Genomic DNA, 15,313 nt, shown 5'->3' on the forward strand with positions numbered 1-15,313 from the left:
CTTTATGATTTGACCTTTATGTTATGTATCAATTATACAAAAATGTCGTATGCACAGGATCTGAAATTTTTAAAATGCCAAAAAATAAGGGCATCTATTTTTCGTGGCCCAGTTATGTTAAATATGTAGAAGCAATAAAAATCAAAACCCGTAAATAAGGTTTTAACTGCGTCCTTTTAATATATATCTTCAATAATAATAATATTAAAAAGTTTTTTTTTTATAAATTAATCAACGCATGTCGTTACTAGGTCTTAGTTTCTTAGTACCCGTAATGATAGAAGTCTTACCTGAATCACGGTCATTTCCGGGTTAGTGGTGGATCCTAATAATAATTAAAATTAATTTTGAAGACACAGTTAAACGGAAAGAATTTAAAGAAAGCACTAAATACATTCGGTCTTTCATCCCTAGTCCTAACATATTCGTTGAGAATAATTAAATGCTCAAAAACTAATTTTGAAAATTTAAACATCTCAACAAGAAAATCATTCACACAATATAGAAGACATCATCGGAAGTCATCAATTGAGAGATTTTCATTACCAAGACAGAGCGTAGGAAGGGGATTCCAGAATTTGTAGATTTTATACAAGAGACAAATTTCGGAATGGAAGAAATATTTCCTGAGACGCACAAAAAGAAACGAACTATTTCGTGCCATAGCAAGGCCGGACTTGAAGCACACACCCTTAAATCTACACAATACCAAAGAAATCTCCACACCCCACAATCTAAACAACATAATAGCAATAACAACTGCATGGAAAATTCTTCGAAGAGCTAGACGAAACACGTTAACAAGAAGATGTCATTGATTTGATTCAAAAAATTAAGTTTATATGACGAAGCAGAAGTGATTTTATTTACTATTCAAGACCAAGTAACTAGTACTATTAATTACAGAAAATATATAATCGAATATCCAAATATAAGAAACGATTGAGAGACCTAGACTTAATCCAAGATACGACACCTTTGTATATTTACATTCCTTGAAAACACCGAATACAAGCCATACTGGAATGCAGACAGAAACATTACAGTACACAGACCAGATATCAGACTTATAAAGAAATACGCCAAAGAAGCCATTCTCATTAACATTGCATTTCCTAACACGCATAATATAATACAGACATACCACCACCAAAATTTCAATTCTAACTTTACTTATCTCCATATAGGAGTAGTACCAAATAATTTAGTTGAGAATTTGTAGTATTTACACTTAAATGATTCAGTAATTGTCAAAATGCAAAAAACTGTTTTGTTAGGAACATGTCTTATTGTTCGTAAGTTTCTCGAACAGTCTGATCATATCAGTCAGAATAGGTTAGCACCAATAGGTCAGAGTTGTGTAGGTCATCTTTCAAGCTATGTGCGGATAAATGATCGGTAGTTACAGTAGGTTGTTGGGGATGGAGATTAGAGAATAATAGCAGACGGATTTGTATGCTGTAATTTTAGGATATCAAAAGTTTTTTCTTAATCTAATCAATGCATATCATTAATTCGACTTTGTACCCGTAATAATGGAAGTCTTGCCTGAATGTCGGTCATTTCCGGGTAAGTGGTGGATTCTAATATCATACAAAATTACATACTTAGTTTAACCTCGTCAAAAATTTGACAAAAACGTATAAACATCATTAAATAACTTTCATAACACCTGAAGAGTTATTCGAAATACGTAGGCACTTATCGATAATATTTTTTTATTGATATACTCGTAGAAGCTTTCGTTAAAAAAGAATTAAATTCCTTTTTCGACAAACGTACAACGTATTAATGGAATTACTTTAATTTTTTTATTAAATTATCTACTTTTTAGCAAAATGATGAAATTACTTTAACGTTTTTTTGACGTTTCATGACCCCTAAAGTACGAAAACATTAGTGTCACATTTGCACCTGTATGGCTGTCCTTCTGTTTGTGATCTGTATCGATTTTTATTAGACGAACAAACCAGACCGATTATTATCAAATTTTACAGTATTTTAGGAGTATATGATTGTTTTCCGGGTTGGGACGGTGTCAATTAGGTTTTTGGGCTCAATGTTTCGCACACTTTCGTAGGTGGCATCTTCAGGAGCAGGGTTAAAAAATTAGAAATAAGGCAAAAGAGCACGGTAACTCAGTATGTCAACCATACCAGATGCGAAACTCTTCCCGCGGGAAGAATGTGGTTGTGACCTTTTTTATAGAGAGTAGTGGGGGAAACCATCGTGGTCGAAGGTGATTGGCCGACTCCGGGCGGAGTGGGGCTAGATAAACGAGCAATTGCATCCAGTGTGGGCTTCCAAATATTTGACAGATAATAACCATTGTCTCGGTTGATATTATGAGGGCATTTGTGGATTTCAATAGCTTCACGGATTTTCCGATCATAAAAATGTGGTGCTTTGGGCAAAACTTTAGAATTTTCAAACAGAATGGTGTGACTGGTTTCATGTTGCTTTTCAGCAACGGCAAAACCCAATCTATCCAAAGAAGAAAGGACCGCTCCCACTTCTCTTAAAACTGATACGGATCTAGTCATCTTGCCCGCTGACAAAGGCAATGCCACAGTCATTCTGTACAAAACACAATACGTGGACAAAATACACTCCTTGTTACAAGACAGTTCTTATTCTATTCTTCCTCGCGACCTAACTTCCCGTATTGAACGTGAGATCACAACTCTTTTGATTTCCCAACCGATGTACTCAAACGTCTAATACCCCAAAACTACAAACCACCACGTGTATACGGTCTGCCTAAAATTCACAAAAATAATTGACCTCTCGTCAGTACTTGAGAGTCTACCACTTACAATACAGCCCAATATCTCGTCCGTCTTCTGAAAGGATATACCGGGAAAACCTCCTCACATATTCTTAACTCCTCACATTTTGTTCAACTGATCTCCGAAATCTCTCTTGACCCCGAAGATAAAATTGTCAGTTTCGACGTAACACCTTTATTCATAAAAGTCTCTGTAGCCGAGTCCTTAACATTAATCCGTGAATTGCTTTCCAGTGATGGACAATCTCCACTTCTTGGCGATCTCGCGGAGAAATATCTAAGCTTGAGATATCTACACGTCTTATCACCATCCCGTCTAAAAACGGTCTGACATTGACTCCCTAATTCATCCAGCCACTACCATTTGTCAACCGGACAAACACCAAAAAGAATTAGAACATCTCCAAACATCTCTTCAACAAAGTGGATACGAGCACCATACTATCAAGTCTGCCATTGAACGTCGGCTTAATTCCAACTCTGACAATACTCCAAATCGCCCAACTGATCTCGTATCTCCTATTCTTAAAACAGTCTTCAAACCTACAACTAAAGTTTCACAAATTCTCCCTTCCGTCAAAGATTCTCGCCAAGCTGTAGACTGTAGAGGAAGCTACAGCATTCCCTGCTCCTGTGGTGTAAAATATATACGAGAAACTATTCGGGCCATAAAAATTGGAATTCAAGAGCACAAACGTTGTCTTAAAACAGGTCTTCTGTCTCGCTCTGCCGTAGCTGAACATCAACATGAAACCGGTCACAGCATTCTGTTTGAAAATTCACCACATTTCTATGACCACGACGATTTCTCCCACCACGTCTCTATAAAAGGGTTACAATCACATTCTTCCCGTCAGAAGAGTTTCCCCTTGGGTATCGTTGACACATTGAGTTACCGTGTTCTTTTGCCTTATTGTTAATTTCTCAAGCCTGCTTCTGAAGAAAGTGTGCGAAAAGTTGTGCCCAAAAACTGAATTGACCCCATACCAACCTGGAAAAGGATCATATATTGACTCCGACCGTAGAAGCTTCCAAAATTATTTTAGGAGTATCGTGTAGAGTGTAAAGCGCTAATCAAAACGTGTCTAATCATCCCCACCAATTATTTGTTGATGTCATTTCAATATTTTGCTTAGTACACGCCGCATATATTTTTTCTAAGTATGACTCTAAAATGCAGTACAAACTTCATCAGTTTTCATTAATCTCAAAATTTTTTAGACGATGTCATTAACTTTGTGATGATAAATTAAATACATATATTAAAATCGATGTACACCACACAGTGTGAATTAATTATTAACAAATGAGACGCGCCGAATAAGAAATGCGGATTGCGAAATGATAAGTGAAATATGATAAACTAGATATGAGTTGTGCAAAATAAGAATTCAGATATTGGAAATGACATATGAGAAATGGGAAATAAGAAATGAGATGTGCGAAGTGAGATATGAGAAATGAGATTTGCGAAATAAATAAAATTAAAATAGTTATCCCCATCACAAAGCTAAACATATGATTTTAATAAATCTTTTCTTTTTAACCCCCGACGCAAAGAAGGGAGGTGTTATAATAATTTTGACCACTTTGTCTCTGTGCGTGTCTTTCTGTAGCACTATAGCTCTCAAACGGATGAACCGATTTTTTTGCCCTTTCGAGATTATCAGGTCATAACATAGTTGGTGTAGGAAATAGCCCAATTCTGCGAAGCTGGGACCATCCCAACGAATCTTAACCAATTAATAAAAGTAAAATATTAATTGCAATGAAATCACGAAATTTGAGAAAAATGAAGAAATATTGGCGGGAATATCGTTGTCTTTTTTCTTTATATCAGAAGTATAAAAATGCATTCGTATTTATTAACATATAAAAGCTACCTTAAAATAAAGTTTGTCTTATTTAATAATTTAGGTCAGAAATTATTGCATACTACACTCTTTTAGTTTTTTTTTTTTGGAAATGCATAAATTTACATTGAATTAATTAATGATTGCAGAGCATCGACAAAATTAGTGTCATCTTAGAAATTTTTAAAATACACTAGGTTTTAACTTTTTTAATTGGGTGTCCATTTAATTTTCTTAAAATTCCACTAACGCCGTTACATTATCCAAGAAAAAATCCATTAATGAAAATTGTGACTCTGATTAATAATAGTTGCAATTATTTTAAAAGTGCTTACACATGATGTCTAGAGATACTGTATATACAGATTTTTTAATCGATTATCTCAGAAATGGCTTATCTTATTGTTCGTTATAATTGTATTATGTACTGAATTGTACTGCGTATTAAAATTAATTCATTTATTCCATAAAAAAATAGTTTGGTCGATTTACATTTTTAACTATTAAATAAATCTTAGTGTACTTTGAGATGTATGAGAAATTGGTTGTAACAGAATTTAACAACTTTAAATCATTTTTGCATCAACTGTTAAAAATGTTCATTCCTTTTACATTTTTATAATGCTGCTGTATTTCAGATTAATGCTTTGTCAAAAAGTCAGAATATGGAATCATTAATGATTATGAGATTCCCTGGTTTAAAAAAATACGAATCTAGGGCTGCCTTAACAATCTTTAAGATTAAATTAGAAAAAGCAATAATACGTTTAGAAATGTTACACTTTTATCACAAAGAAATCATAGAAAAACGCTGCCAGACATTGTATTTAAAAAGAATTCACATTGAGCGATTCCGAGGAACAATACCGAACTCTTCACGATGTTGTTTTGAAAATTTTCATCAACTAAGAAAGAAAATTCTGAATTAACAAGTTATAATAAACGAAGTAAATTGTGGGCGCAGTTATGTTGAAGACGATTTTGTTACTATTATTTTTTTTAGATACAGTGGCCAGAACCTAAAAAGTCGGGGTAGTAATTACTAAAACAATGACGGGACACAAAGCTACCGTATTTGAAGAAGAATATTAAAAAGTGATAATATGTTGTATATTATGCTTTCTTTCTGGTTAGAAAAAATCGTGTTTACTAAATTTTTTTGTTGATTTTATACATTGTTAAAATTTGGAAAAAAAAAGAGATTTCGTTCTTCTATTTTTGCCTTTGTTTACTGTTTAATGGACTCTCAAAGCAGCGTTGAGTGGATACAACTGAACACTGAGTGTTTACACCTAAACAGGCCTCTGTATATAAATAAGTAGACAATATCTTGTTGAAACAATACATGTATTTTAATCAGATTTATAAGTTTCGATATAGTAGAAACAATAGTGTTGAATGTTATCATTATTTGTACTGGAGTTCTTGTTTTGTCATAATTTTATCAGTTATAAAATCAAAAGATTGTTTAAGACAATCACATCAACAACCCTGTGACTTCAAAATCGGGCAGATAAGAAACCTTCGTTCTGAAATCATCAACAGCACACGCATATGAATATCCGGCGTCTAGATCCGTCGCTTTCCAGTTTAGCCACTTAATAGACGAAGAAATATCCTTGCAGATAATACTTTTGTCAACGTCTTTTTGATACGGGTTGTTGATACCCAAAAGAGCAACCCCTTGTCCATTTGCAGGATTATACACAACTTTCCAATAGAGTTCTGGTACCGGCAATGCGGTGTTTCCGTCGTCATCTACATACAAATACAGAGGCACATCCTCACCCGTTTCTTCATGTGGTAGCGTCGATACTCCGTAAGTTCCTGTATACACCTTCAAATCTAATCCACTACTGTCGGCATAATCTCTAACATCAGACTCAGCATTTTCCCAGTTAAAACCGTTGAAAGTTTGCCATTGTGGAGCCGCGTTCACATAGTGGAAAGTAGCGGTTTGTTGAGGAGCATAAACAAAGTCAGCTTTAGCTGTAAGATGACCACGTGCAAGAAAATAATTGCTAGAGTCTTCTATATACTTGGTCGAATCGGCAGGAAGCCCCAAAAGACCATTAATCGTTGCTTGTTGCCCACCACGTACATACAAGTCATTTACTCTAGTCGCGAGGTTGTAGAAATCATCTTCAATGAAACTCGGCCTGTCAACACCGCTCTCGTGTGCCCCAATTGACCTCGTCAAATCGAATGTGGAATAAAGCGGATTTAGGTTTTTCTCGTCGAAACAAATCAATATTTGTTGGGCAAAACTGTCGTCGGTCAATATAAATCCGATCTCAATTTCTCGACCACCGGCTTCGCAGGAATTTCCCGTATATCTGGCTGTGTGGAATGGGTTTCTTGAGCACGTGATTTGATTGAAGTTAAAAGTGTCTCCATCCGTTGTAAACGTGGTACCGGACTGACAAGTTGCTGTAATCGTGGTACCGGCAGCTGTTGACCCTAATGTTAGTTTACCTCCAGGACACGATATAACTACAGTTTCATCTGCTGCTATCGCTATCGTGCTTGTATCTAGCTCGGGATACAAGAATTCGTAGTTACTGGTTGAGACAACTATGGGTTCAGGGTCCAGATTGGATAGATTGATGGCACATCCTAGAAATAAAAAATCACGTTATTTGTTATTGTCTGTGCGAACAATTAGAATTTTAACTGACGTGTAGTTATTAATAAAAGAGGTTTGTACCTGAGGCCCGGGGGGGCACAATGAAGGATGTACCCAATGAGATTTGGTAAGCAACGGTTAGGAATATCGCGAAGCCAATCATTGTTGCATTGTTTAACAAACGCTTCATTTTCTTTTATTTATATCGTTGCCCCTCTTTACTTGTCTTAACAAATAAAGATAGGTACTCTTAATCACCTCTTTACGTGATAAGTATATATACATAGATACAGAATACCTAACGGTAAATAGAATATTGTCTAAATATAATCAATTATGACAAAGTTAGTGATTGATACTATTGCACGTGAAATGAATAATAGTTTTTTTATTGTGGTTGCTCCATATCCTAACATTTTTAATATTGCGCATATTTTGTTAAATCGCGCGATTTTCATTTCATGAATATTATTTTTTACATATACATATGTAGTGTGTGCTCTATTATACAAAAATGTTGTATACGCAGGTTCAAAAATATTTTTTTTTCGCATATGAAAAAATAAGGGTAGTTATGTTGAAGAGAAGCCATAAATATAATAAAAAAAATATGTAAATGAGATTTTGACTGCTTTATCTTTGGCGTTATTTTAAGTAATCATACAAAAGTACAGGCTTTGTTTAACCTCGCCAAAATAAATATCTTACACATATGTACATATGTACATATGTACATATAGGTATGTAGGTAAAATTATAAAAACGTATAGACATCATTAAATAACTCTCTTTTAGAAATAGAAATTACTGCTATAAAAAATTCCTTTAATTTGTTTAAATTTAATTTAACTTAGGTATACTTATTCAAACACGACAAAATAAAGCAAGGCGCCATTTCAAATTTTATTTTTACCATAGCACCTGAAGAGTTACACGACATACATACTTACTGATAAGTAATACAAAAATCTTTACGGCGATTATTTTTTATTGAAATAGCTTTCGTTAAAAAAACTAAATTACTTTTTCAACAAAAGTACATTATTAATGGAGTTATTTTTGTGTTTGTTAAATTATCTGCTTTTTAGCAAAATGAATATATTCTTACTACCCGAGCGTAAGCGAACTGTATTGTAATCAAGTCTATCGGGCAACTGGTTACTTTCATGTTTTTTCGATGTTTCATGATCCTTAGAACACGAAAACATAGGTCTCCCGTTTCCATCTGTCTCTCTGTCATCTGTGTCGATTTTTATTAGACAGACAATCTCCAAAACTACTAGTCCGATTGTCGTCAAATTTTACATGTATTTGAGGAGTATCGTGTGAATGGTAAAACGTTAACCAAAATTTGTCTAATCATCCCCACCAATAATTTGATAATGTCATTTCAACATTTTGATAGTACATGCCATATACAATTTTTTTTAAGTATAAACTATCACTAATAAAAAAGTTTGTACCACATGTTAGAGCATATTTTTGAAAAGATTAATCTCAAAAATGTTTAGATGATGTCATTAAATTTTTGGTGATTAAATACATACCATAAAACCGATGTGTACCACGCAATATTAATTAATTATTTACAAATGATACGTATGGAATAAGAAATGCGAATTGCGAAATGAGAAATGAAATATGAGAAACTAGAAATGAGTTGTGCAAAATGAGAGTTAAGATGGCAGAAATGAGATACGAGAAATTCGAAATGAGAAATGAGATGTGCGAAATGAGATATGGGAAATGCGAAATAAGAAATGAGATTTTGTAAAGAAATATTTACGTGTCGTTGAATTCTTACAGTAAAATATATAGGATGAAATATATAAATGAACTTTGTTCTTTCAATGAAATTATATGACTATATGGTATTGTCGACAAAGGATTTCATGAGGTTCAGCATTTATTTGTATGTCATTGATAAATATGAATAATGAATAAATAATAAACATTTCAATTTCTTTAAAATGAGATTTTTGTCAGCAACAATTTGTCACTGAGTAAGCCACAACTTTTCCTCTACTAATTTCGTAATGTTAAGAAGCAAGCATTGTCAATATTATTTAAGATGGTTTCCACAAAGTTAAAAGCCACATTTATATCCTATAAACCCCAATTTTGATGGCCTATTGAATTATAATGGGAGTCAAATTGGTGTGAAGCCACAAACGCCTTAAATGTTTGAGTCCAGTCTACCTAGTAAACATTTAAGCTGTTAACGACGCTGTAGATAAATTACAAATTAGAAGCTCAAGATATGTGAATTCGTAACATATTTACTTATAACATAACAACTGTAGACATTGGTTTACCATAAGTACATGAAAGTCTGGGTAAGATGTCAACTCGTTGAGTGAGTGCTTTGGTTGTTGTGATCAGAACAAAAAGTGAATAAAGTTGACATTTGCCATCAAGATAAAAACCTGTTAAATCAATATAGAGAATGTTCTGGGAGCGAATAACAACATTCAGTGAAACGTGAATTCCGTACTTCAATCCTGAAACAAAAAGTCAGTCCAAAGAATGGTGGATCGTAAAAATGGTCTGCAATAAAACATGTGCTGTTCGGTCTCTTGGGAAAGAAATGATTACGGCTTTCTAGGATTGTGATGAATAATTCTCGCTGAATAATGGAAAAATGACATTCTCTAATGATGATTTGTATACTGTTTTTCTCCGACATCATTAACAGTTAAACTAAACATTGACGTAATTTATGTAATTAGTATCTTTCGAATTAATGAAAATGGACAAAATATGTATAAAAAGAATACCAAATAGCATAACGAGTTATGCGTTATGCTATTCGGCTTTGGCGTGGGTAATGTACCTACATAATTTTTTGCAATGCTTTTACTGAAATAAGATAATAGCATAGTGGAAATTTTCCCTTAAAACACGTGACAGAAAACTAAATTGTTCAGGCTCAACTTAAACCACGCTGTTTCTATCTGTCCACTCTCTAGTGTAAATTTTGGAAAATTGTTGGATGTAAGATGTTTTTTCGGACTTTTAGGAAAAAATTCTGTTCAGGGTTCTCATGCTCGCAGTGTATTCTAACTCATTTTTTGCATGCTCAAATAGATCTTCTGATGTGAAGTACTCGTTTTTCTTGTTCTTTTCATATACATACAGGATGTTTCTTCTATTTGATACAACCCTTGTAATTTTTTTATTCTTAAAGATAAACCTGTAGTTCTTTGAATATATTTGTATCATATTAAAAGATCTATGTGATGGCAACCTCACATTTTTATTATAACTTCCGTTAGAACGGGAAATGACGTCAACTTTAATTTTTTATGGAACACTCGGTATATTTTTTCATAAATGGAAAGATTGATTTTTTTCTAAAAAATCAGAAGCATCCAATATTCTAAAATTAATACTAAAAAAGTTATTCAATAAAATAGACGAAAAATTCATATTTATTGATCACAATTTAGTAGCTTGGAAAATTGACACTCATGTCATTTATTCACATAAGTGATCTTTTAAAATGATACAAATTTGAAAAATAAAAAAGTTACAGGGGTTGTATCAAATAAAAGAAACACGTGGTGTATACCTAGTAAGATCCTCTTTAAACTGGAAGTCTGTTTGGAAATGAGACTTTAGCTAGCCTTTCGTTTTGGTAGCCTACGATGAAGCGAATGATCGGGCCAATTATGTAACATCCCGTGCCCCGCGAGGATGAGTATGTGTAACGTTAAAAACTGAGCAGAGCTCGATCGCCTTGATCCGAGCCATCAGTCTCTTAACCGTGAACTATAATTTGGACCTCGATACAGTCTTGGGTTTTATTCATATTTAAAATTTACTGCCACAGGCGCCACACCATCAAAATAACTTCTATATCACCATCCAGCTACTCGTACTTTACGTACGATTTCTTTTTATTTGTGGGTTTAAATTTGTGATATTCAAATATTTATATCGATTCGTGACATTTGATTTCATTTTTGCAGCTGAGAAATAAATCCGTTGAGTTACAGCTTTTTCTTCTCCCAAATAGAGTGTAAAACATGTGCCCTCCAAATTTTTCATTTTGATTTTTCCAACCTTGGGGTTCACCACTTTGCATCTGAACACATTCCGTCAAAAAAAGAAAGAAAAAACATATAACGTAGATTTAAATTTTCCGCGGGTTTTAAAATTCTCCACATATCTCACTTTGGCGGGAGGTTTGGGGTAAAATTTATTACTGTTCTCGTAATATTTTCCTCCTTAAAACTGTGTTTGTAACGCAGTGATTTTTGAGGTTTATATGTAATGTGTAGTATGATTACCCCTGGATATGCGTGGTTTTGAAGGAAAAAGTAACCCTTTTTACTTCCCGAGCGTAAGCAAAGAAGTATTGTAATCGAGTCCATCGGCCAACTCTCTACTTTTACGTTTTCTCGATCTTTCATGACCCCTAGAAGACGAAAAAAAAGACGAAAAAAAGAAATAGGTCTGTCATTTCCGTCTGTCTATCCGTCTGTCCGTCTGTCTGCCGTCCCGGATTTTTATTAGACAGATAATCTCCGAAAGTACTGGACCGATTGTTGTGAAATTTTGTACTTATATTAGGAATATCATGTAGACGGTAAAACGCTAACCAAAATTTGTCTAGTCATCCCCACCACTAATGCGATGACGTCACTTCAAAATTGTACATAGTAAATGTAAATGGGTTTTAAATTGTATAAAAGAACATAGTCCTACACATAATAGTCCCCCCTAAAAAATGTATGACGTCACCACAAAATTTTGCTGGATAAATTCTATCTAAAATGTACAAAATATGGTGAGTCTCTTCTTGTGATTTATCATTCCATTCAAATTTTTTCGATTTGCATATACAGGGTGACTCAAAAAAATTAATGAATGCGTGAATTTATTTTATTGAATTAATCAGGAAATACAAAACCGAATGCTTTGAAATCTTGCAGATATTTTAAGGTTATAAAGAGCATAATAAATGTTTAGTCAAAATATATTTGTTTATCCCCTCCAAAAAATTCATGACGTCAGCTCGAAAGTTTGCCGAATAAATCCTATCTAAACTGCACAAAAAATGATGAGTCTGGACTTGTGGTTTATCACTCCATTCATATTTTTGGGATTTGCATATACAGGGTGACTCAAAAATATTAATGAATGCTTAAATTTATTTTATTGATTTACTCAGAAACTATAAAACCGAATGCTTTGAAATCTTGAAGATGTTTTAAAGTTATCATAAGCATAGTAAGTTTTTGATCAAAATGTATTTCCTCATCCCCCTAAAAAATTTATGACGTCACCACAAAATTTTGCTGAATAAATCGTATCTAAAATGCACAAAATATGATGAGTCTCTTCTTGTGATTTATCATTCCATTCATATTTTTTGGATTTGAATATACAGGGTAACCCAAAAAAATAAGAAATGCGTAAATGTATTTTATTGATTTAATCAGGAACTACAGACCCTAATGTTTTGAAATCTTGCAGATGTTTTAAGGTTATAAAGAGCGTAATAAATTTTTAGTCAAAATATATTTGGTTATCTTCTCCAAAAAACTGATGACGTCAGCTCAAAAGTTTGCCGAATAAATCCTATCTAGAATATACAAAATATGATGAGTCTACTTGCAATTTATCATTCCATTCATATTTTTTCAATTTGCATATACCGGGTGACTCAAAAAAAAATGAATGCGTAAGTTTGGTTTATTGGTTTACTCAGGAACTACAAAACCGAATGCTTTGAAATCTACTGCGAAAAAAAAACATAATAGGCATGCAGTCGTCACATTTCCGACAGCGAGGGAAGTACTGTCTAAACTCTTTAGACCAGTTTTTTTATTTTATTTTGATTCTCAATTTTCGCTTTATGTACCGCTATTATATCTCTGGGAGGTTCTATAACAGACACGAACAATATATACAGAACCCGTTGAACTTCCTTGATGCCTTGAGTGTTTGTAAATTATTTGTTTAACTTCGATAAAAAAAAAACATTTATTGTGTTGCGTGTTGCGTGGGATGTGGTCAATAATGTTTGTTGTTTCCAGTATTCATGATAGGCTATTTATTCAAAAAGTTTTTTATTTGATTAAAGTTGATGTTGATGAAGTTTGATTATACTATGAATTCACAATACCTTTTCTTTCAATTTGACTTGGTAAAATTAAATTTGTCAAATTGTACTGAAATGGCGGGAAAGTGGATTGGATAGTGATTTAGGGCGAATGCAGAAAAAAATGTTTCAGCCACTACTCGTCTATACAGACAAAGTTCCTGATAGACGAGCTCCTATGGATACGATTTTGAAAGTATTTTAAGAGAAAATTGGACACCCCTGAAAAGAAAACTACGAGCCCAAAATATGAAATTGCTGTGGTGGAAATGACTGACGATAATTCTCATGTCAGTCAGAATAAAATATGCTCGCAACCGGTATTAGTCAATCTTCGGCACGTAGAATAATTAAAGACAATAAATTCAATCCATGCCTTGTTGTGACTTTGATGCAACAGATTATCCCAAAAGACTGGAATTTTGTAATTTATTTTAAGAAAAACAAATTTTGAATTGAATTCTTATTCTTATAATAATGTCTTTTTCTCCAATGAGACTACGTTTTCTGATAACGGTGGTGTTAATCAGATTGTTGGTCCTTTGCATTTTCTTAGAAATGCTTTACCACTACTGCTAGAAAATGTGGATTTAGAAACTTGAACAATGAACAAATTTATGGTTTCAATACAACTGTGTCCCGCGTCATTATCACTGAATCGTTCGGGATAGGAAGAGGTTCCGTCAATTGACCCTTTTCCTGTAAGATCGTAAAACTTCCATAGTGACTTTCCATGCGCACGCATCTTCAAAACCACGTATCCGGCACTCCGGCAGCAGAGCAAAGGCCTGTGACAACAAACCGCTTTGACAGAATGCAACCAGCTACACATGCGTAATCTATCGCTCATTGGTTAATTTTAACTTGGCGCTCCAAAAATCTGACTTCGCCTGCGCGATGTTATCTCACTCTGTATCATTGGAATTTATATAATGTCTACTCACTTTGCTTACAGGAAAAGGGTCAATAACCGCATAAAATATTTTGTGCAGTTTGTGCATTTATTGCGTTTAAATTGTTCTACAAAAATCATTACACTCAATAAAATAATTCAATTTGAGTTATTCAGTACGTGATTATTGACTGAGGTAGTGTGAGTAAATCCCTAACTAGACGTATCATGATGCTGCTGATGGAGATGTTGAGGAAGACGAGCTGCTCGAAGGGCTTCATATCGGGCCTCGAGGATACGGCCTGGTTTAATTTGTCCTACAATAATTATCATGATTTCTGAGTGAGAATCGAGGAATAATTTCTAATTTCACTTTAATATTTCGATTTTCCATGGCTAATCCAAAGACGCGATCGTCGAAATAAGACGGAACGTTTCGCGACAAATCGGACCGAGCGCCAATTTCAAAATACGATTTTTAAAGCCTTTTTATAGAGAGTGGACGAGGTGCAACGATTTGAAAAAAATACTGGCCACTAGCCCTCCTTTACCTCCATAAATGCATCACCCAATAATAGCTTTAAAGTGATCTGGTAAGATATTATAAAATAAAAACCAATTCGCCACGTTAATTCCATAATTCCCATGCCCCAACTTGGATCCGGCCATGGTAGAAGGAGACATGGTATAGGCATACGCATCAGGTGTGACGTCAAGTGGGGTGAAATTAGCGCGAAATTTAAAATACAATTCGTTATCCGACAACTAATTGACGTATTGGACAGAGCAATGACAACTCAAGCTGAAATTCCCTAGACTTCCCTAGCGAAGCTCATAAGAATCACAAGGTCGTTGATGCCACCTAACGTCACAAATGGATGCGCAGACCATTTTTAAATTGGTACATCGGATGCCCATACCATGTCTCCTTCTACCATGGATCCGGCATCCTGTATAAATAAGTTGATCCAGATAATTATGAACCAAAAAATCCAAATAATGGTCTAAAAGAAATAGAATCGAAAACAGAGAATTAACTTAAATT

General features: G+C 34.0%; 1 protein-coding gene across 1 annotated transcript; it reads right to left on the minus strand.

The window, feature by feature from the left end:
• Positions 1–5,971: 5,971 nt before the first annotated feature.
• LOC135128950 (uncharacterized) lies at positions 5,972–7,469 on the minus strand. Its single transcript, XM_064056031.1, has 2 exons — positions 7,349–7,469; positions 5,972–7,257 (listed from the first exon to the last, which is right to left on the minus strand). Exons 1-2 carry the CDS (start codon positions 7,455–7,457, stop codon positions 6,119–6,121), a joined length of 1,248 nt encoding a protein of 415 aa, XP_063912101.1. The 5' UTR covers positions 7,458–7,469; the 3' UTR covers positions 5,972–6,118.
• Between the last annotated feature and the right edge of the window lie 7,844 nt (positions 7,470–15,313).

This window comes from Zophobas morio, unplaced genomic scaffold, assembly GCF_036711695.1.
Source record: "Zophobas morio isolate AGI-343-1 ecotype UQ-CSIRO unplaced genomic scaffold, CSIRO_AGI_Zmor_V1 ptg000014l, whole genome shotgun sequence".
NCBI classification, from domain to species: domain Eukaryota; kingdom Metazoa; phylum Arthropoda; class Insecta; order Coleoptera; family Tenebrionidae; genus Zophobas; species Zophobas morio.